Source organism: Macrobrachium nipponense, chromosome 1, assembly GCF_015104395.2.
Source record: "Macrobrachium nipponense isolate FS-2020 chromosome 1, ASM1510439v2, whole genome shotgun sequence".
NCBI classification, from domain to species: domain Eukaryota; kingdom Metazoa; phylum Arthropoda; class Malacostraca; order Decapoda; family Palaemonidae; genus Macrobrachium; species Macrobrachium nipponense.
The window spans coordinates 109742481-109765491 of NC_087200.1; the positions used below are offsets into that span (position 1 = coordinate 109742481).

At 40.9% G+C, this 23011-nt stretch overlaps 1 protein-coding gene across 1 annotated transcript in view; it reads left to right on the top strand.

The window, feature by feature from the left end:
* The window catches only part of LOC135219553 (Fanconi anemia group I protein-like), a 258047-nt gene that overhangs the window by 135647 nt on the left and 99389 nt on the right, over positions 1-23011 (top strand). Inside the window, exon 6 of the mRNA XM_064256406.1 lies at positions 22425-22627. Within this exon, the coding sequence (XP_064112476.1) occupies positions 22425-22627 (203 nt within the window). The remainder of the gene's footprint in view (positions 1-22424; positions 22628-23011) is intronic.

A 23011-nucleotide genomic window follows, 5' to 3' on the forward strand; every position in this document is an offset into this window, starting at 1 on the left:
CTAGGAGAGAGGTGGGTTCCGTCTCCCGTAGTTGAGGCAGGGGCTCGTCTTTCAGGGCTGCCTGAAAGGTTGCTTCCACTACCTTAAGGGTAAGTGGTAGTGGAGTCCCTTCCACTGGAGTGAAAATGGTGAAGGGACTTCTAAAGGCTGTGATGCGGGTATTCTCACACCCGCCCCCATTCCTCTAGACTCCTCATTAGAGTCTGCTGTGCCTGTTCCCTTGGAGGATAACTGTTTCCTTGGGAACTTTGTCCTCCCTCATCATGGCTGCTTCCGTTAGCCGGACGTAGCAATGAATGGGGGTTGAAGGTCCCTGGGGTGAACTCGAAGTCCTCCCGCCTTCAAGTTCCTATGCCTTCGATGGTCAACATTCCGTTGACAAACGGGGCATACGATGCAATCCTCCAAGGATTGGCCGCCTTGAATTCCAGCAGTTGGCGGAATCCGTCATTGGAAGAGGAGAAGGTGGCACAAGCCAGGGGGGAACCTGCCGCTATCGAGGATTGAAATTCTGGCGATGGCATTCTCCTGAGTAGCCAGCCGTTTCCGCCAGCGATTGGATCGACCTGGCCGAAAGACGCAACAGAACTGGAGAGCTGGGAGGGTACCGAGCCGACCTTGTAGTCTACCAAGGCCCCTACGATCACTCCCACCTGCTCCAGAATGTTGGCCGAAAAGGATTCGGGATCGAAAAGAGGGACTTGAGCCCTATCCTTACGGGATTTACGTTTTGGGGGACCTCGACGCAGACAAAGAGGCCTCCTTGACTTAACTGCTCCGGGGCTGGTGAGCCCGGAGCTACAGCGTCTGCCAAGATGACCGATTTCTTGGGGAGAGACTTCTAAGTTTCTCCTCGGTCGATTTAGCCATTGGGGATCACTGAAGCAACCTTAGGACAGACAGACCGCTGGTCTTCAGTGAAGCCCCGAAAAGAAGTAGAAGTAGAATGATCAGTGGAAGGTGATGGAGAAAGGGAACTCAGGAAAGGGCCCTGAGAACCCGCAGAAGTTGCCCCTACTACACCCTTACCTGTACCCATCGAGTCTATAGTCCATGGGTTCGACGTCGAGGTTCATTGCGCAACGATGTTCTTCCGCTACGTCCTCTGGAAAATCCCCATCCTGAAGGGAGATCATGACCTGGAGATCGGCCAGCAAAGGGGAGACCACTACCGGGTCCACCACTGATCCTTTCTTGGCTCCGGGGAATACCAGGTCCGCCATGTCCTGGGTAAGAATGTAGGGGCGGCCCTTCGAGTTCCGGCCAAATCCCCCCACCCATGCTTTGAGGGTAGTCAAAGCCTTCTTCTTCTCCTCGTCAGAACCCTGTAAGAAAGGTCTAGAGTTAGGGAAAGGATAGGGGAGGAACGTCTGTTGTGTTGAGACTATATGAATATGTGTCCCACATGTGAAATGTATATAATAATAACAAGTATTCCAGGTGATGAATGAATGAAGATAGTGCTAGAAAACTTACTACTAGTGAGGCATCGCCTACTAGCAAGTTAGCAGGTTTGGCAGGCTTCGTGGTGCCAAACTAGAAAATCCTCCACCTTCACTGCACATCCAGCATGGGAGCGGCAAACTGTATGGCCGCACGGGTCTTGGAGGATGGCATTGCACCCAATCTCCTGGCAGCACATCTGTAAGTCAAAGGATACATGAGTACCAATGACAACCTCCAGTGCCGGAGTAGGACCGACGGATAGTGTTCTACGTATAAGTGGCATGCAAAAGAAGTGCTGGAGTAAGCTCTAAGGCTCGCTCCGTATGAATATTACGTAGAAAAGTTACGAGGGGGGAAGAAAGTCTCTGCCTCCGCCTAGGCTCACTTGTTATATGGGTAGAATAAACTCCGTAGGGCTCGGAGTTCTCCGTGTGGCCCGGAGTTAAGAAAATTGAGTGAGCAATGTCAAACTTCTGTTGAAGCAAGGGAAGGGATGGACAAGAGGCAGAAATAAAAAACAAAAAACCCCCGAGTAACGCAAAAAAAAAGTTCTAAAATAAAGTAACAGAAAAAACCATCATATCAGTAAGTGCTCGTGTGAACTATCCTAGGTGGATAGGCACCCAGTGGTCCCCTCCCCCTCTCTTAATGTCCGGTAGCGGTGGAGTGACCCTGCCGGACTGAATTGGGGGGGGAAGGTAGGGAAGTACGTGGGGTAGGGGAACCTTCCCCCTGAGCGGCCAGTTAAGGACGGAGGAAGTAGGGGGAGAAGGTCCGAGCCCCCGAGACACATGATGAATGAGAACACCAGTAGGGGGAGGGGGGAGCTCCCCACCAGCCCCATGAGTCACCCCCTCTCATGCAGACTCGGACGCTAGCTGTGAGAAACGAGTCATCACCCATTGGCGTGGGTGGCAATGTGTGGAGGGGGGAATGGAGGGGACGGGTGGAGGACCCCGTAACCGGGTGGCTCACCGCGATCGGACCAGCGGCCTTACCCAGCCAGGTGTAAACATGAGGTGGGGAAGATCGTCGGAAAAACATCAATATCACTGATATATATAGGATTACTTATAATAAAAATAAATCAATCAAAACAAATAAATATAATGCGATATCTTAAAGCTAGGCTAACACGGGGAACACGAATAAACTAAACAATCAGAAAGTATAGGCTAATCGCCGATCCGAAGAAAGGGGTATGTTAGCCCAATCTAACCTCTAGTTCAAGATAAACGGGGCGGCAGGCTAATCGCCAATCAACAATTGGGGTATGATAGCATAACCTAACGGTAAAGACAGTGATAACAGGGTAGGCTAATCTCCATACCGAAGCATGGTGTATGTTAGCCCAACCCTAGTACCTACTATAAGATTAAACGGTAATCAGGAACTAGAGTAGGTAAGAGGGAACATCAGATAAATAGTATGATATGACTCTCAAACCATGACTGATAAAAAACTCCTAATAATTGTAAGGCGTAGCTAAGCTAAGGCCCACGAACGTGCGGTCGGAGCGTGCCCCGTGAAGGCCTAAACTAATAAGCTAACTGTAGTGATTCCACTCGCTCCTTACTATACCAACACTTCTATTAGAGGTGAGCGAGCCATTTATCTTGGCATTATATTGTTTCTTTTTTTCTCTAGGATGAATAGCAATATTTATTCCTAAGAAATAGTATCAAAGGAACCATTTCACAGGGCGACACAGGTTAAGCCCAGAAATGTTCATTTTAATAAAACCCTTGTTTTACTGTATCGAATCATATTGCATGTACTATTTCTTAAAATAGTACATGCAATATGTACTATTTTACTGCCAGAACATTTTGCAGTCTGCTCATTATTCGTAATTCCCAGACGTGCTGACTTACGAAAGTTACGATGCTCATAATTTGTAGTTCCCAGTCGTGCTGGACTTTGAGCCTTGTTTCCCAAGGAGCAGTATTTTCTTTTTAGTATTTTACAATCAAATTACATAAAGGGTTTTGCGATATTGATAGCTCTCCATTTATCCTTATTATTATGATTCTTTCCAATTTAAAGGAATACATTTATGAGGATCTACTTCCAGTGGATATTGCTTCGGCCGATAAAATTGATGTCAACCTTATAAAGCAACAGCGCCTATGAAAAGTGCCCCTATCTTACAAGGATATTTTACGAGAAAAATTTAATATCAATGTATACAGTATTCCAGTCGACTATATGATGGTTTGTTTATGTCTGTTTATGGCTGCTCAGGCCCACTAGCTAGCGACTTAACTTAGGAAATTTTTTTGAAGTTTATGATAACAGACATAATTTGGCGTATTTTTAATATTTCATTAATTTTCTGTAAGAATTAGACTTGATTTTCAATGTTTTGTACATGCAACTTCTCCGGCAGATATATACTTAGCTGTAGTCTCCGACGTCCCGATAGAATTCAAAACTCGCAGCACACGCGACAGGTAGGTCAGGTTATCAGTCCATTCCCGCTGCTGGGTGGCGGGACTAGGAACCATTCCCGTTTTCTAATCAGATTTTCTCTGTCGCCGGTACCGACAACATCGTTGTTGGTTCCTCCTGCATAGAAATTCTTTCTCGCTTGCTGAGGATTCTCTGGTTGACCTTTGGTGACGTGTTTGATATCTTTAGCTTTGGCATACGCTGTTTGTGGACCATTTTTTGGATTTTGATTTGGATTGCTCTTTAGAATGTCTGACGTTGCACCTGTGTTTAGGGTGTGTGTGAAAGAGGAATGTAAGGTGAGACTACCGAAAGCTTCGGTAGATCCTCACACGGTTTGTGTTACAAGTAGGGGGAATGCTTGTTCAGTAACTAACACCTGTGTAGAGTGTGAAAGTTTAACTGAAGTAGAATGGAAGAATTTGGCTGCTTATATCAGAAAGCTGGAGAAGGATAGAGTCAGGAAGGCTTCCATCAGAAGTCTAGTAGATCCTGCTCTATTGAGCAGGAAGTAGCTCCCAACTCTTCTGTAATTTCTCCTGCTCGTAGTATGGTTTCAGCCCCTTCCCCCCGCAGCGAACCCGTGGATTCGTCTGCGGAGATGGCTGCAATGAGAGCCTCGGTTCGTTGCTTGCAATCGCAACTTCAAGCAATGAAGGACAAAGGTAAGAGCAGTGATGTGTGCAGTGTCCCCAGTTGCAGTGGACGGGGCCGTCTGACCGACTCCGCATTGCTCCTAGGCCTAGACCGCTTCCAAACTCCCATGACCAGGGGAGGAGGAATGTCGATAGCTGCAAGGGGATGTAGAGTATCCCCAACGGTCAGGCGTCCCTTCGGCAGAACCTGTAGATTCCAGGCTGCCAAGGATAAGGATAGCTCCCCCATTGTAAAAGCGTCCTCAGGAAGTGCTTTTCGGTCTCAGATTCGCTCTTCGGCTAGATGGGGGTGGAGTTCCTCGTCTAAGTCTCGTCCTCTCAAGAGAGCCTGGAAGCCTCCTGTAGGCGACGCGTTGGACTCCAGCCCTGAGCCTTTCCCGAAGTATTCGCCTGCTCGGAAGAAGAGAGCTCCAAGATCTCCTGACTCCTCGCCAGAAGGAGTTTCTTCAAAGACGAAGGAAGTTTTGGTTGGCCTCAGGAACAGTTGTCCGCCCGGGTAGGAGTTCTTTTGAAGGGCTCTTCTCGAAAGAAGGATGTCTCCCTTCCTATTAAGAGCTCGGTGAAGAGAGCGGCTGCTAGTCTTCGCTCTGGCTCAAGCAAACGCCCCTCTCCTGAAAGGTTTTCGTCCCCAGCGAAACCGTCTACTTCTTATGCCTCTGCTCATGGACGTACGTCTTCTCCTGTCAGGCTCTCTTCGGATCGGAAGCTCCCATCTTCTAAGAGACCTTCTAGGAGTTTGTCGCGAGGCACAAGCGCCTCTCCTGACAGGCGCCAGGAGCCTGAGAGCCTCCTGTATTCAGACGTTTCCCGGCCTTCCCGTGAGCGAGCTTTTTCTTCCAGACTTCCCGGGAGAGACGAGAGCCCCTCTCCGTACAGACACTGAGAACGACTTTTCTCTGGAAGTAGCAGACTTCGTTCTCCTTCCAGACGCTCTTCAAGGGACGGACGCTCCTCTCCTTACAAGCGCCAAGAATCTAAGAGGCTCCCTGATACTAGTATGCCTTCCAGACACCCTAATAAGGACTCAAGCGCCTCTCCTAGTAGGCGCCAGGATCTTGGCAGGCGCTTTTACCCTTCCAGGCTTCCTATGAAGGACGCAAGCGCCTCTCCTGCATGGCGCCAAGATCAAGACAACCGCCATTCTCCTCTCAGGCGCATGTCGCCTCCCAGGCGCCCCCACCGTGACGCAAGCGCCTCTCCTCGCAGGCGCCAGGAGCCTTTCATGAGCCCTAATCTCAGTGGGTGCCCTACTCCTGACAGGCGCGCCTTCAAGGACGCAAGCGCCTCTCCTGTTCTGGCGCCAGGACCCGATGAAGCTCCGGGACCCTTTTAGAACCAAGCATGGTAACAGGCGCCTTACTTCTGATAATCTCCAACAAGTGGATATTGGTTCGTCTTCTGATTGAGCTCTTGTTGGGAAGAGAGACTGTTCTCCTGATAAGGCGTTGGATAAGGGGAAAAGTATTTTCTCCTCCGAAAGGTGTTTCTCCTGAAAAGCCCTCCTCTCCAGCAGTGGCTTTGGAAGAAGTGTCTGAAGAAGAATCCCCTAAGGACGTGGGGATCTCTGATTACAAGAGACTAGCTTCTCTCCTCCTGAAAGTTTTCGGAGATTCTCTTCGCCCGGCTGACCCTCCTTCTCCAAGATCTTTGCTGTCCAGTACTAAGCTGTCGAAGTCCACCCCCTCCTTCGTCAGGATGACCTCGACTCTCTCGATGGAGAAGGCTATTAAAAGGTCTAGAGAGTTGGCTTCTTTCCAGGAAAGAAGCAGGAAAGACGGTGTTTTCCTGCCCACTGTCCAAGCTTGCTGGAAAACCAGGCATGTGGTACGATACCAAGGAGCCCATGGGCTTGGGACTCCCTTCATCCGCTGATGTAGACTTCTCCTCTCTGGTGGACTCTTCAAGGAGACGCTCTCTACAGTCCGCGAAGGCCGCTTGGGGGATGTGTGAAATGGACCATCTCCTCAAGGGCCTGTTTCGTACCCTCGAAGTATTTAACTTCATGGATTGGGCTCTAGGAGCTCTAGCCAAGAAGGCACAGGATCCGGATTTCGTCACCATGGAAGAGCTGACCAGCGTATTGTCGTGTCTAGACAAGGCAGTGATGGATGGGTCCACCGAGATTGCCTCCCTCTTTGGATCCGGTATTCTTAAGAAGAGAGCGGTGTACAGCTCCTTCTTAACCTAGTCAGTATCTCTCCTTCAGAGATCCGCTCTTTTATACTCGCCCTTGTCATGTCACCTCTTTCCGCAAAGAAATAGTGAAGGATATTTCTAGGTCCTTATCCGAGAAAGCCACGCAAGATCTTCTGGCTCAATCGGCTAAGAGACTTAAGCCTGCGGTCCCAGTGACAAAGAAGGAAAAGGCTCCCTTCCAGAAGCCCTTTTGGGGAAGGTCCGCCCCTAGATCCTTTCTCAGGAGTAGACGAGCGGAAATGAGAGGAAGGTCTTCAAGAAGACCTTTCGCTAAGAGCCAGTGATGCAGCAGTCCTCCAGACGAAAGTGGGTCCCAGACTTCTAAAGTTTCACAAAGTCTGGGCACAGAAAGGGGCCGATGCCTGGTCCCTATCCATCATCAAGAAAGGATATCTGATCCCCTTTCGGGAAAAACCTCCCTTGATGACAACTCCAAGGGAGTTAACAGCAAAATACAAGGACCCTATCAAGAACCAAGCCCTTCAACATCTGGCGAGCCAAATGCTGGACAAAGAAGCAATAAAAGAAGTAGAAGAGATTCATTCCCCAGGGTTTTACAACTGCCTGTTTTGGTACCAAAAAGCTCAGGAGGGTGGAGACCGGTCTTGGACGTGAGCGCTATGAACTTGTTCGTGGCAAAGAAGAAGTTCACGATGGAGACGACATCCTCTGTTTAGCAGCCCCTTCGTCCAGGGGACTGGATGGTGTCCCTGGACCTTCAGGATGCGTATTTCCACGTTCCAATCCACCCTTCGTCCAGGAAATACCTGAGATTTGTGGTGCGAGGGAAAATATTTCAGTTTTTGGGCTCTCTGCTTCGGACTTTCAACAGCCCCGCAAGTATTCACAGGTCTGATGAGAAATGTGGCGCATTGGCTACATCTGAAAGGGGTTCGGATATCATTGTACCTTGACGACTGGCTGATTCGGGTCCAGTCGGAAGTCCGCTGTCTGGAGGACTTGATTTTGACCCTGAAGTTGACCCAGTCCTTAGGACTGTTAGTAAACCTCGGGAAATCCCAGATGATTCCCCAGCAGAGCATCGTCTATCTGGGGATTCGGATGGATTCTCAGGGTTTTCAAGTGTTCCCGTCACAAGAAAGACAAGACCGCTGCTTAGAAAAAGTAGCAACCTTCCTAGAGAAAGAACAGTGTTCCGCGAGGGATTGGATGAGTCTTCTGGGGACCCTTTCCTCGTTGGAACACTTCATTTCTCTAGGAAGGCTTCATCTAAGGCCTCTGCAATTTTACCTCAAGGAGAATTGGGATCAGAAGTCCCCAAAAGTTGTCAGACTCCTTCCTTGTCTCAAGGAAGATCTACGTTGGTGGCTGAACCCGCACAGGCTCAACGAAGGTGTGTCCCTTCATGCTCCGAGCCCTCGGCTAGTGTTATTTTCTGATGCCTCAGAGTCGGGCTGGGGAGCCACTCTTGGCGCGAGAGAAGTGTCAGTCACCTGGAGAGGGGAACAGGTGTCCTGGCACATCAACCTAAAGGAGTTGGCAGCGGTTCATCTGGCACTCCTGCACTTCGAGGCTCAGATCTCAGGATCAGTGTTGCAGATCAATTCAGACAACACTACGGCCTTGGCTTACATCAAGAAGCAGGGAGGAACGCACTCGTTCTCCCTTTACGAGAAAGCAAGAGAGTTACTGCTTTGGGCCAAGGAACGAAACATCACTCTCCTGACAAGATTTATACAAGGGGAAAAGAATGTGAGGGCCGACCTTCTGAGCAGGAAGGAGCAAATACTTCTTACGGAGTGGACCCTGCATCCAGAGGTCTGCAACAGACTTTGGAACCTCTGGGGAAGACCGAACGTAGACCTGTTCGCCACTCATTGGAACACAAGACTGGAAAATTACTGCTCCCCAATCTCAGATCCAAGGGCGGTAGCAGTAGACGGTCTCCTCCTCAGTTGGTCCGGACTAGACGGGTATGCTTTTCCACCATTCAAGATTCTAGGAGAAGTGGTGAGAAAGTTTGCAGCAGCAGAAGGAGCCAAACTGACTCTCATCGCCCCGTTTTGGCCAGCCCTAAACTGGTACACAGAGGTACTGGAATGGATGATAGACTTTCTGAGATTGCTCCCACTCAGGAGCGATCTTCTCAAACAGCCCCACTTTGACAGATATCACAAAAACCTCCCCGCTCTCAGTCTGACTGCCTTCAGACTATCGAAGGACTTGTCAGAGCGAGAGGTTTTTCTCGAGGAGTTGCGAAGGCAATCGCAAGAGCACGAAGACTATCTACTGTTCGAGTCTACCAGTCGAAGTGGGAGGTGTTTCGCAGATGGACCAGAGCTCATAAGATATCCTCTTCCAGTACCTCTGTGACAAATATAGCCGATTTCCTCCTTTACTTGAGGGAGAAGTGTAATCTGGCCATCTCTACAATTTAAGGCTATAGAAGCATGCTTTCTTCAGTCTTCAGGCATAGAGGCCTAAATATTGCGGAGGACAAAGATCTCCATGATTTAATTAGATAATTCGAGACTTCGAAAACTAAGAATATTAGGACACCCAGTTGGAACCTGGATTTGGTCCTAAGATATTTGATGTCCCCCAGATTTGAACCTCCACATACAGCTTCGTTCAGAGATCTGACAAGAAAGTCGTTATTTCTCTTCGCTTTAGCCTCAGCCAAAAGGAAAAGCGAACTCCAAGCCTTAGAAAATACTGTTGGCTTCAGGAACAACTCAGCTTTCTGTTCCTTCAAGCCCTTTTTTCTTGCAAAGAATGAAAACCCTTCGAAACCTTGGCCGAGGACTTTTGAGGTTAAGGGACTGTCTTCGCTGACAGGAAGAGAACAAGAAAGGACTCTGTGTCCAGTCAGGATCCTTAAGTTTTACCTAGAGAGGAAGAGAAAACTGGGTGGTAATAAGGAAAGCTTATGGTGCCCTGTTAGAGATCCTAAAGATCAATCTCTAAAAATGCTCAGGCTTTCTTCATCAAAGATGTGATCAAAGAAGCCCACTTAGCCTGTAAGGAAGAGCACCTCGAGCTCCTAAGAGTTAAAGCTCATGAGGTGAGAGCCATCGCTACCTCGTTGGCTTTCCACAAGAATTGTTTCAGCAAACTCGTTGAGTCAAACTTATTGGAGATGCACTCGGTCTTTGCATCACATTATTTAAGAGACATTCGAGTAACTTATGATAAATATTTCTCTCTTGGAGCTACGTATCTGCGGATTCGTTGCTGGGACAGGGAGCTTAAGCCAATCCTTTTTAGTATAATTATGTTAAGGTTTTAATGGTTGTGTTGTGTTTATTGGGTCGATTGGAAGAAGGGAGGGTACTGGAGGTGGACCCCTTTCAAGTCGTAGTTTCTAACATGTTTAGTGTGGTCAGGTGGTCGGGATTGGTTGTTGTGCTCCTTGTAGTATCTTAAGAGTCTAAAGCTCTGTCATGTAAGAGGGTTAGCCCCCGTTGATACGATACAGGTGAAGGCTCTGCCATGTAAGTGGGTCAGCCCCCATTGGCACGATCCAAGACAAGGCTCTGTCAAGTAAGTGGGCAAGCCCCCATTGGCATGATCAAAAAAGGGTTATCAGTCACAGGTCTCATCCTCTCTGAAGCTCTTGAGGCAAGCAGACTCATAAACAGTATCCATGAAGTCTTCTGCCCTCTCAGGTAGGAACCAAGGTTGTTTGTTACTATACCTACAACATATGTTGTTTTCCTGTTTTTTATATTTATATCTATTGAGTATGTAGCTGTCTCTTGCCCTCCTCCAAGGGTTTGCCAATCAGCTAAGTATATATCTGCCGGGGAAAGTTGCATGTACAAAAATGATATTGTTATAATACAATAAAGATGTACAAAAATGATATTATTATAATACAATAAAGTTTTGTACATACTTACCCGGCAGATATATTACGATTAAGGGCCCGCCCAGCCTCCCCTCAGGAGACAGGTGGAAGAGAAAATCTGATTAGAAAACGGGAATGGTTCCTAGTCCCGCCATCCAGCGGCAGGAATGGACTGATCACCTGACCTACCTGTCGCGTGTGCCGTGAGTTTTGAATTTTGTCGGGACGTCGGAGACTATAGCTAAGTATATATCTGCCGGGTAAGTATGTACAAAACTTTATTGTATTATAACAATATCATTTTTATTATTAGCAACAATAATTATGCCCTTACAGTACCTAGCCTAGCCTATGGCACTCAGTCAACCATGTTTTATGGCCTAATTGGGCGTATGTAGGGCAGTTAGTATACTTCAGTATATATTTAAAAATGAAAAAAGTGCGTTGAATGGTATGTTATTTATCACTGAACTTATTTAATTGTGATTTGTGTAGTTATGGGTAATGTTTTGTATAAAAAGGCAAGGGTAGGGTAATAACTGGTGGTCAAGAACGGATTAATCCATTTTCAGTTATTTCTTATGGGAAAAATTCATTCAGATCTTGACAAAATTGCATCTCGTCTCTTCTTATGGAACGAATTAACATTGAGGTCAGAGGCTCTACTGTACTATTGTGGTGCTGGGATCCTCCAAATAGTGTTTTGAGTGTTGAATAAGGTAAAAATGAATAATTGAGGGACTACTGTATATTGATTACAAATTTGTTTGAATAATTTTACCCATTCCCATCATCAAATAGCTTCCTTTTTCTACATTTTATGATACAGAATACATTTGTAAATGCTCATGAATGTTAGGAATCCAGTTAATTTTTAGTCATTTGGATAATGTTGAATACATGTTTAGGTATTTTAAATGCCTGAAATGGATAAGAAGAGCATATAGGAAGGAAAGGTGGAAATAGTAGGAGGAGGACCTTGTCTTAATTGAAGAACAGGCCTTAGAAGTGGTAATTTTTTTGTAACTGAGATTACCATGGATTATGAAACAAGAATTGAAAGGTCAGTAAGAAAAAGTGTAATAAGAGTATGGGTAAAGTGGAAAAAGATTAGGCTACTGATGATTAGGATACACTGGTCTTTAAAAAAATCATAAAAGGCCTTTACTACTATAGAAAATAAATCTCAAAGATTTGAATGGTTCTGATATTTAAGAGAATGGGAAATGAGCAGTTGGTCAGAAAAAGTTTTAGATCTAGATGTAGCAGGATGATTTTCCAGAGGATTGTCATAGAGAAAGGATATACAGTCATACCCTTACATACAAAAGTCCCTTCGTACGAAAAATCCAGGTTACGAAGGCGAAGACGAAGATTGTTTTTGCTTCTGTGTATGAAAATAATTCAGGTTGTGAAAGGGTGTACTGTAAAGTCCGAGATTCGGGGCCCGGGGCCGCCGAGAACCATTTTAAAACTCGTTGCGGTCGCCAAACTCAGTAGACTCGCCACCATCCTCCCGCTCTCCCATTGGTTCCTGATGCTAGTTGCCGCCCATAAGATCCTGCTCTCCTATTGGTCAGCATCTATCCCATCATCCATCTACATAAGGGAGTTCCTAGACCATTTTGTTTCGGCAGCGTTATCGTACACACATGGAATTCGTTCATTCACTTAGATTTTGTTCGTTAACGTAAATTCGTGTAAATGATTTCGCTTTTGTTGTACTGTAGGTTACTTTATCGTGTTGTGTGTGAACTTAATTACTCACGTTATTAGCCATGGGTCCCAAGAATGTTGCTGAAGTTCACGTAAAGAAGAGGATGCTTTTTATGGAGAAAGTTTAGTGTTAATGTTTTCTGCCATTTGTTAATGTGTTTTGTAAAGTTTAGTGTTAATGTTTTCTGCCATTTTTTAATGTGTTTCGTAAAGTTAAGTGTTCATGTTTTTTGCCGGTCGTCCCCCTCCTCTGTCGCCACTTTCGGACATCGCCTCACTCGAAAGGTAAGGTTCCACATTTTACTACATATGTTCGTACATGTACATACAGTATTTCTTGTACCCTGTACACTAATACACTATTTACAGGTACAGGTATGGTTAGGTCAGGTATTGAATGGTCCAAATGTTGTATTCATTGTTTATTGATCAATTTAGCTTTATAAAATTTACTGGTGGGTTTTTTTTTGTTAGGGCTTGGAATGAATTAGGCAATTTACATGTAAAACATAGTTCTAGATACGAAAAAATCAGGTTACGAAGGCTGCTTCGGAACGGATTAATTTCGTAACCTGAGGCACTACTGTATGTATAGACTTTGCCCTTAAGAGGAATGCTGATGCCATAAGGCCCCATTATTAAGTAAATGTCTCTTTTTACCATATGATTGAAGGGATTTGCTTCAGTTTTACTACTTATTCTACAATTAATAATGAAAGTACTCTTGTTAGGAAATGTACAAATTTGACCTTAAGTTTTTTTTTTTTTTTTTCTTTTTTTTTTTTTTTTTTTTTTTTTTTTTTAGTTGAAATAAACATTTGGAAACTTTTCAAAAATGAATTTGCTGATGACAAAATCAAGATATAGTTATACAACACTGTAAAGATTTTAACCCATTTAAACGCCGAAGCGGTATTTTAAAAATCGTCTTCCTGTATGCTGGCAGCATTCGCGAGTGAGCACCGAAGCGAAAAAAATGTTTTTTATTTTTATTTTATTTATTTATTTATTTTTTTTTTAAATCACAGCACGCTTAGTTTTCAAGATTAAGAGTTCATTTTTGGCTCCTTTTTTTTTTGTCTTGCCTGAAGTAGTATGCAACCATCAGAATTGAAAAAAAATTATCATATATAAATATTGGGATATATGAAAGCGCGAAAAAAAATGTAATATATAATTGTATACAAATCGCGCTTGTGAGCAAAAAGGTATAAGCTAATGAGTTAATTTTATTTTCGTTGTATTGTACACTAAATTGCAATGATTTTGGTATATAAAACATTGTAAAACGATCAAGACAACACAGAGAAAATATTATAACAAAAAGATGCATGAATTCGTAACAAGCGGACGTAAAAAAAAAGCAGTTTTCAAAAATTCACCATAAATCGAAATATTGTGCTAGAGACTTCCCGTTTGTTGCAAAATGAAGGTAATTGATTGCATATTACTTGACTGTAAGTGTTGTAGCTTACAATTGCAGTTTTCCACCATTTCGGTGGAGTTAAAGTTGACCGAAGGACAAATTTTTTCTATTTATCATTATTTATATAAGAAAATATTTCAAAATAGATAAAAGCTACAACCATTGGGTGTTTTTTTGTTGTATTCTACATGAAATTGCGCACATATTCATATATAAAACTTTATGAAACGGCTAATTTAAAATGGTGCAAACATTACAACAATCGGACGAAAAAATTTATGATTTTTTCGGAAGAGTTACCGCGCTGACATAAGGAAAAAGTTTATTTCATAAATTCACCATAAATCGAAGTATTGTGCTAGAGACTTCCAATTTGTTGCACAATAAAGGTAAATGATTGAATATTACTAGAATGTAATAGTTTTAGCTTACAATTGCGTTTTTTTTACCATTTCGGTTGAGTCAAAGTTGACGAATGTTGAAATTTTGGCACATCGTTATTTATATGAAAAATATTTCAAAACTGATAAAAGCTACAACCATGGTTTGTTGTTTGTTGTATTCTACATGAAACTTTTGCAAACAACCCCATTTTTCCATATATTAAAACAAAACTTTTATGTAACAGCTAATTTAAAATGGTGCAAACATTACGACAACTCGGACGAAAATATTTCTGATTTTTTTGGAAGAGTTACCGGGCGGACATAAGGAAAATGTTTTTTTTTTTTTTTCATAAATTCACCATAAATTGAAATATTGTGCTAGAGACTTCCAATTTGTGTCAAAATAAAGGTAAATGATTGAATATTATTAGAATGTAAGAGTTTTAGCTTACAATTCCGTTTTTCGACCATTTCGGTCAAGTCAAAGTTGACCGAAGGTTGATATTTTGGCACTTATCGTTATTTATATGAAAATATTTCAAAACTGAAAAAAGCTACAACCATGGATTGTTTTTTGTTGTATTCTACATGAAATTGCACACATTTCCATATATAAAACTTTATGTAACGGCTAATTTAAAATGGTGGAAACATTACGACAAAATCGGATGAAAAAACTTATGATTTTTTCGGAAGAGTTACCGCGCGGACGAAAGGAAAAAGTTTTTTTCATAAATTCACCATAAATCGTATATTGTGCTAGAGACTTCCAATTGTTGCAGAATGAAGGTAAATGATTGAATATTACTAGAATATAAGAGTTTTAGCTTACAATTGCGTTTTTCGACCATTTCGGTAGAGTCAAAGTTGACCAAAGGTTGAAAATTTTGCACTTATCGTTAGTTTATATAAAAAATATTTCAAAACTGATAAAAGCTACAATCATGAGTATTTTTTTAGTTGTATTCTACATGAAATTGCACACATTTCATATATCATACTCCATGTAACGGCTAATATAAAACGGTGGGCAAAAATTATGTCAAAGTGACGAAATAATTTCTGAGATGTCTCGCTGATGTTTTTTAGTGCGAGAAGAAAGAATTCGTGCTTGGCGCGCTTCCCTGGGTAACTATTGTAAACAAAACAACAGCTTGATCCGTGAGCTCCCAGCATCCCCCAAGGCGCGTGATTCAAAAGTTTTTGCCTGGTAGGCCTATAAGTATTTTCTGCGAATTTAAAAAAAACAAAACTTATGTCGACATTTAATACGTCTAATTGGCACCTGGGAGACAATTTATCTTGACGTTTAATACGTCCAATCGGCGTAAGAGGGTTAATAAGGTGACTTGGGACATCTCCAAAACCGCATATGATTATCTCGCCTCTGACCTTCAGTTTTGTGATGCCAGGGTGATTTATCTCAAAAGTAACCATTTTCAAAATTCTATCTCCTCCCTTGATATTTAATATTAAGTCCTTGGATTACTACCGTATATAGGCCTGATGTAGAACCTCCAGTCAAATGAAGAGTTTTTTTGTCTAAAAGTAATTTTTTTTGCAAGATATGAATTTTTCATTATGGTAAAAAAAAATAAACTATAAATCAGAAAAAAAGACAAAAAAAAAAAAAAAAAAAAAAAGGAAAAAAGGGCTCTATTTGATTGTTCCATAATGTCTTTCTAAGTTATATACCAAATTTCAATGCTATAGCTTTAAAACTAAGTGAGAAGATGGACTTTAAAGGTCAATAAGTATAGTTTTGAGGAACAGGCGTTCAAAGTTTTCCTTTATATTTTTATAAAGACAATGTAATAAATAATGATTATTATGAATGCATATTTCTTTTTTGGGTATTAATTAACCAAAATTATGTTATTTATCATAATTTATCATAAATGATGATCCCTTTGCTCATATTTCGTAGCCTGGAGCACTGTGTCAGGCAAGACAGGGCACTCCTTCTTATGCAACTCTCTCGCTTTCCTTCACTAACTCGGCTTATTACAGCGAATTATCTTCTTCTGTATGTTAGCGAGATGTCTTCCTTGTATTTTCCTCTTTGGCATGATGAAATTCTTGCAGAAACAAAGATAAACAAACATAAAAGCAAGAGAATGACAGAGGTGAAACTCGAATCCGTAACTCTCTCTTGTACAAATACAATGTTAATAAGTCATGATTATTATGAATTTCATATTCTTTTTTTGGGTATTAACCCTCTTACGCTGAAAGCCCTAAAAATCATAACTTCTCCTGTATGCCGGCGCCGGTTGGAGTGACGCGCGGAAGCGGAAAAAAATAATATTTTCAAAAAATCACAGCGCGCTTAGTTTTAAAGATTAAGAGTTCATTTTTGGCTCATTTTTTTGTCATTGCCTGAAGTTTAGTATGCAATCATCAGAAATGAAAAATGTTATTTTCAAAAATTCACTGTAATTCTAAATATTGTTCTAGAGACTTCCAATTTGTTTCAAAATTAAGACAAATGATTTAATATTACGATACTGTAAGAGTTTTAGATTAGAATTGCAGATTTCGACCATTTCGGACGAGTTAAATTTGACCGAATGTCGAAATTTTTATATATATTTTATTTTATATGCACATATTTCGGAGATGGAAAAAGCTACAACCTTCACTTATTTTTTATTGTATTCTTCATGAATTTGCGCACATTTTGATATATGAAACTCTATAAAACGGGTTAATATGAAAAGGAGCAAATATTAGGATAATGCGATGTACATATTTCGGAGACTTGCGGCCGCGCAATCGGCGCGCGGAGTGAAGGTAAATATATTTTTCAAAAATTCACCATAAATCACAATATTGTTCTAGAGACTTCAAATTTGTTTCAAAATGAAGAAAAATGACGGAATATTACTAGGCCGTAAGATTTTAGCTTACAATTGTGTTTTTCAACTATTTCGGTAGAGTCAAATTTGACCGAACGTGATTTTTTTTCTATTTACTCATGATTTATATGCAAATATTTCAAAAAATGAGAAAAGCTACAACCTTCAGTCATTTTTAGTTGTATTCTACATGAAATTGCACACATTTTTATATATAAAAATTTATGTAACAGCTAATTTTAAATGGTGCAAACATTTTCGACAATCGCACACAAAAATTCTGATTTTTCGGAAGAGTTACTGCGCGGACGGACCGTAAGGAAAAATTTTTTTTTTTTTTATAAATTCACCATAAATCGAAATATTGTGCTAGAGACTTCCAAGTCGTTGCAAATGAAGGTAAATGATTGAATATTACTAGAATATAAGAGTTTTAGCTTACAATTGCGTTTTTCAACCATTTCGGTAGAGTCAAAGTTGACCGAAAGTTAAAATTTTTGCACTTAACGTTATTTATATGAAAATATTTCAAAACTGATAAAAGCTACAACCATGGGTTGTTTTTTGTTGTATTGTGCATGAAATTGCGCACATTTTCCATACATAAAACTTTATGTAACGGCAAATTTAAAAGGGTGCAAACATTAGGACAATCGTACGAAAAATATTTATCGGAAGAGTTATCGCGACGAACGTAAGGAAAAAGTTTTTTTCATAAATTCACCATAAATTGAAATATTGTGCTAGAGACGTCCAATAGTTGCAAAATGAAGGCAAAATGATTGAATATTACTATAATATAAGAATTTTAGCTTACAATTGCGTTTCTCGACCATTTCGGTAGAGTCAAAGTTGACCGAAAGGTTGAAATTTTGCACTTATTGTTATTATATAAAAATATTTCAAAACTGATAAAAGCTACAATCATGAGTATTTTTTTTTGTATTTTACATCAAATTGCGCACATTTTCATATATAATACTTCATGTAAAGGATAATTTAAAATGGTGCAAAAATTATGTCAAAGTGACGAAATAAAATTTTGAGATGTGTCACTGATACTTTTTAGTACGATAAGAAAGAAATTCGCGCTTGCGCACCTGCGTAGCGATTGTAAGCAACACCTTGATCCGTGAACTCCCAGCATCCCCCAAGGCGTGTGATACAAAAGTTTTCGGCTGGTAGGCCTATAAGTATTTTTCCGCGAATTTTAAAAAAAACTTTTTTTAAAAAAAACTTTTTGAGCCGACGTATGATACGTCCAATCGGCATACGGGAGACATTTTGACTCGACGTTAATACGTCCAATCGGCGTAAGAGGGTTAATAAAACCAAAACTATGTTATTTATCATAAATGAGAATCTTTGCTCAAAGATCGTAGCCTGGGGCACAGTGTGACGTGTGCGTCAAGCAAGGACTGGGGTGGGGGTGTCCCTTACTAACACCCACCCTCTCTCTCTTCACTAACTATGGCTAATGAATTGCGGTATAAGTTTTAAATGTTTATTTTTGTAATCATATTAGAGCAAAGTTTCTTTGTCTGTATATTAGCGAGATGTTTTGCTTGTCTTTTCCTCATTGTCATGATGAAATTCTTGCCGAAACAAAGATAAACATATGTAAAAGCGAGTGAATGTCAGTGGTGAAACTCGAACGTGTAAACAACATGAGGTTTGTGCTCGCACTGACTGTGGTTGGTAGCTGACTTCCCTTCTGCGACTCATGGAATCTCTACAGATGTCATTGCTCACAATTTCTTTGACAATAATTATCAAAATTTACGATAACAGAAGAACTATTGCATTTTCTTGTACAGAGATCAATGTTTTTGGCTTACTGAGTTACGTTTACTAATTACCTGTAACTACAAAAGTAAGAGGAATTTTGACGAAATATTTCGTATGTGTATTCTCCATTGCCACAAAAAAAAACATGAAGCTCTATGAATTTTTTCATGACTTTGCATATTTCTCCCTATACCCTCATATGTAAGGGTTCTGGCGGGCCCTTAAATAATTCTCTTGAAACTCTACTTATAAGTTGACAAGGTTATTTTTCTTTTTATGATGTGTTTTAAGTTGAAAATTTACTTAAATATGTGAACTAGATTTAGTTACTTTTTTTGTTAATAGAATGGTGCTGTTGTCTGGTTATCGGTATTTCGGTACTTTGCCGAAGTACCGAGAGACAATCATAAAATACAAAACAACGAATATGCATATTTGCTTTTGGCTCTTTTAGAATTTTTATGTTTTTTTTATTTCACTATCCAATTTGTAATATGTATGCGATCTCATATTACTACGTACTTATAGTAGTATTATAAAATACAAACAAAACTATTTATGTTTTGGAAAATTTGGAAAAATCAGCTAAGGGCAGAGGCAGGGTTATTTCGCCCTATTTTTTTAATTTTTGATTCTGAGTGATTTTCTTTTTTGTGACATGGCTATTTATTTATATGAAGTGCTTTTAAGTTGAAACAATGACATAAATACGTATGCCTTAGTGTGGTAGGTTATGTCATAAATTTTGCTCCCGTAGGATTTGAATGTCCAAATTGAGATAAGGGCTAATTCTGAATCTATTTTATGTGAGGAATTAAAAAAAATGGTCAGTAACAAATTTTTTTTTTTTTTTTGTTTTTTTTTTTTTTTTTTTTACCTCATTTAGGGGTCAAATTAGCCCCAAATAACACACACTTCTTTTTATTACTTTGAAACATATTTGCAATTATCTCATTGTGTTCTCTTATTTCATAGCTTATATTATGTAGAATTGTATTTTATTGAATGGTAATTATTCTAGGATATGTTTTGAGGTCATGTGAGGTCAATGTCACCCAAAAAGGTCAGGGTCAAAGGGAATGAAATTAAGAGGACTAAAAGTTCACCAATTGCTCCTATATTCAAACATTCTCCTGCAACCTTGTATACAGCTCTCATGCTCAATCAGGAAATATTGGCAGTTGTGGTTGGACCTGAAAGTAGGACTGTTATCACACTTGATCTTGACCTCTATGAACCGGCACTCAAGATACAGCAGTCAACAGGGAATACATTGAGAGCAGCGGTCTTGATGTGGTTGCTATTGAGACATCCATCTACTCTCCCACAGCCTTGCGAGCTATCTTCATTGGAAAGTCATTCAAAAGAGGAGTAGAATACCACTTAATAAATGCAATGGCTTGCTTTTACATGAAATTTGAAGCTGTTCTTGGAATTTCCTCCTGGTCCTCTGATATTCCTATGTGAGGAGCTCAGAAAGAGCTTGCAAGGTACTTGGAGCATTTTGAAGCTGTTTGTAACCACTACAAAGAGATACAGATGTCCACACCTGGTGCTGGGGAACTTGCAACCTTCTTGGAACGCTACACAACATAAGTTGAAGTGCTTCTTCACCTCATCCGAGTGAGTCGACAATGATTAAAACACTCCAAAGCAGTGTACAATTCCTTGTACCTAACAAAAGTTAGTCGTACAACTTTTTTTTTTTCACAATTTGTCATTCACGGTGCCATATAAACGATGAACAAAATTGTCAATAAACCAATCTCAAATAAATTTTTCAGCATTGATTCAGAATATGCTTATTTAGACATAAAAACAGTTGAAAACTGTTAATAATTAAAATTCTATAATTCTACAAACTTTGGCGGTCAGCACCCCCTTAAAGGAATTGAGCCGATTACTGCTCAAAATAAAATTTCGAATAGTTGTTAAATGAAGAAAGTAATAGACCAATAAGAGAGGATGGGCAAGTGAACATTGGCATGGTAATGAGGTTTTCTAGGCAATAGGTACTAAATGCAACGAAGAAGATGAAGAATGGAAAGGCAACCGGACCAGACATGATTCCTGTGGAGGCATGGAAAGCCTTAGGAGATGAAGGAGTGGATATACTGTACGATCTTATGGTAAAGATCTTTGAACAGGAAGATACCAAATGAGTGGCTGGGAGTATATTGATCCCAATTTTTAAAGGGAAAAGTGATGTCCAAGAGAGTGGTAATTATAGGGGCATTAGATTGATGTCCCACACTTTGAAGATACTGGAGAGGATGATAGATGCTAGACTGAAAGAAGAAGTACAAATAGGTAAAGAGCAGATGGGATTTATGAAGGGAAGGGGCACAACAGATGGTATATTTTGTCTGAGGCAACTAATGGGGAAATTCGGGGAAAGGCAAAGGGACCTACATATGGTATTCATTGACCTTGAAAAGGCTTATGACCGAGTCCCGAGACAAGAGGTATGGAGGAGTCTGAGGGAGAAGATGGTGCCAGAGAAATACATGCGATTGATACAAGAGATGTACTGGAACGTATTTACCAGAGTGAGGAGCAGTGTTGGGAGACAGAGGGTTTTGAGGTGAGAGTAGGATTACACCAGGGGTTGGCTCTGAGCCCATTTATCTTTAACATAGTGATGGATGTTATAATAGAGGAAGCAAGGGAGGAAGTACTATGGAACATATTGTGTGCGAATGATATTGTTCTGTGCGCAGAGATCAGGGAAGATCTGGAAATTAAATTGGAAAGATGGAGACAAGTACTGGAGGACAGAGGAATGAGAATAAGTAGATCTAAGCAGAATATATGTGTACCACCACTGAGAGGGATGATAGAGAAAGTATTCAGCTTGGTGGAGAACAAATAAAGAGAGTTGATGAGTTTAAGTATTTGGGATCTTTTGTTAATGCTGGAGGAAATATGGAAGAAGAAGTAAAACATCGGGTACAGGCAGGCTGGAACAACTGGAGAAAGGCCTCTGGAGTTCTTTGTGACAAAAGAGTACCGCTGAGGTGAAAAGGAAAATTTCACAAGACGTTGGTAAGAACAGCTATGCTGTATGGTACGGAAACAGCATGCATGAGAAAAACATAGGAGAAGAAGATGGATGTGGCAGAAATGAGAATGCTTGGGTGGATGTCTTGGGTGGCAAGAGAGGATAGGATCAGAAATGACTACATAAGGGGGTTGACTAAGGTGGTAGTGGAAGTATCAAAGAAAGTGCAGGAGGGGAGGTTGAGATGGTATGGACACCTGTTGAGGAGAGATGAGGACCACGCTGGGAGACATACTATGGGGATGGAGGCTCAAGGAAGAAGAAGAGGAAGACCAAGAAAGAGATGGCAGGACTGTGTGAGAGGAGACTTACATGAGGAGGGAATTGATGAGGCAGAAGCGCATGATAGAAATAGATGGAAACGGCTCCTCCGAAACGGCGACCCCATATAAAAATGGGAACCAGCTGGGAAGAAGAAGACTGCTCAAAATAAAAGTGATAAAAACATGTTATGTCACCCTTATTAAAGGAAGATTTGACATGATGGTAAGGTTGAGATGACTTTAATTTAAGTTTTGTTGGTATGCCATTAAGTTTTGTAGGTACTTTAATTAAATGAACTGGTAGGTAGTATTTTCATTATTCACATAGTGGTAAGATAGTAATAGACGTTTTACCTTTGTTTTCAGAGGAAAGTAAGCACAGTGATTTAACAGAAGCTCAGGGGACTGTCATTTTACATATCACCCACCAGGCTCAGCATTATCCAGCGCTTGTTCGAGACTTCCTTAAATTTATTAAATCTTCAAGCTGGTTAACAGAGAGAGTGATAACACCCTTCAACTTGGCTCTATCTCTCTCTTTGGCTTCTATTGAGAAATATGAGGATCAGGTTTGTTGTCTTAAGTATACTTTTATATTTTGTTGTTAATTATTTGATACCACATTTTGGGATTGTATCTATATTATTGTGTTCCCTATTTTTGTAATGGCACCTGTGTAAAGCATAATTTGAGATAGGTCTGTTCTACTTAGTCATATACAAAAATGCATTTAGTAATTGCAGTGTTGATTTTACATATACATATAGCTCATGTTGTGTTGGTTAGCTGATGGATGGAATTTTTTTTTTTATAAAAAAAGAAGTGCTTGTTCTTTTTGTAGTTGATTGGTATGTTACTTTGGGAAGGTACTTTTTCCTGAGCTCAAGAAATGCTTCCAATAGGGAGGGACTGGGAGAGGTGCACTCTTATTTAAAATAGTATGGGTATATATA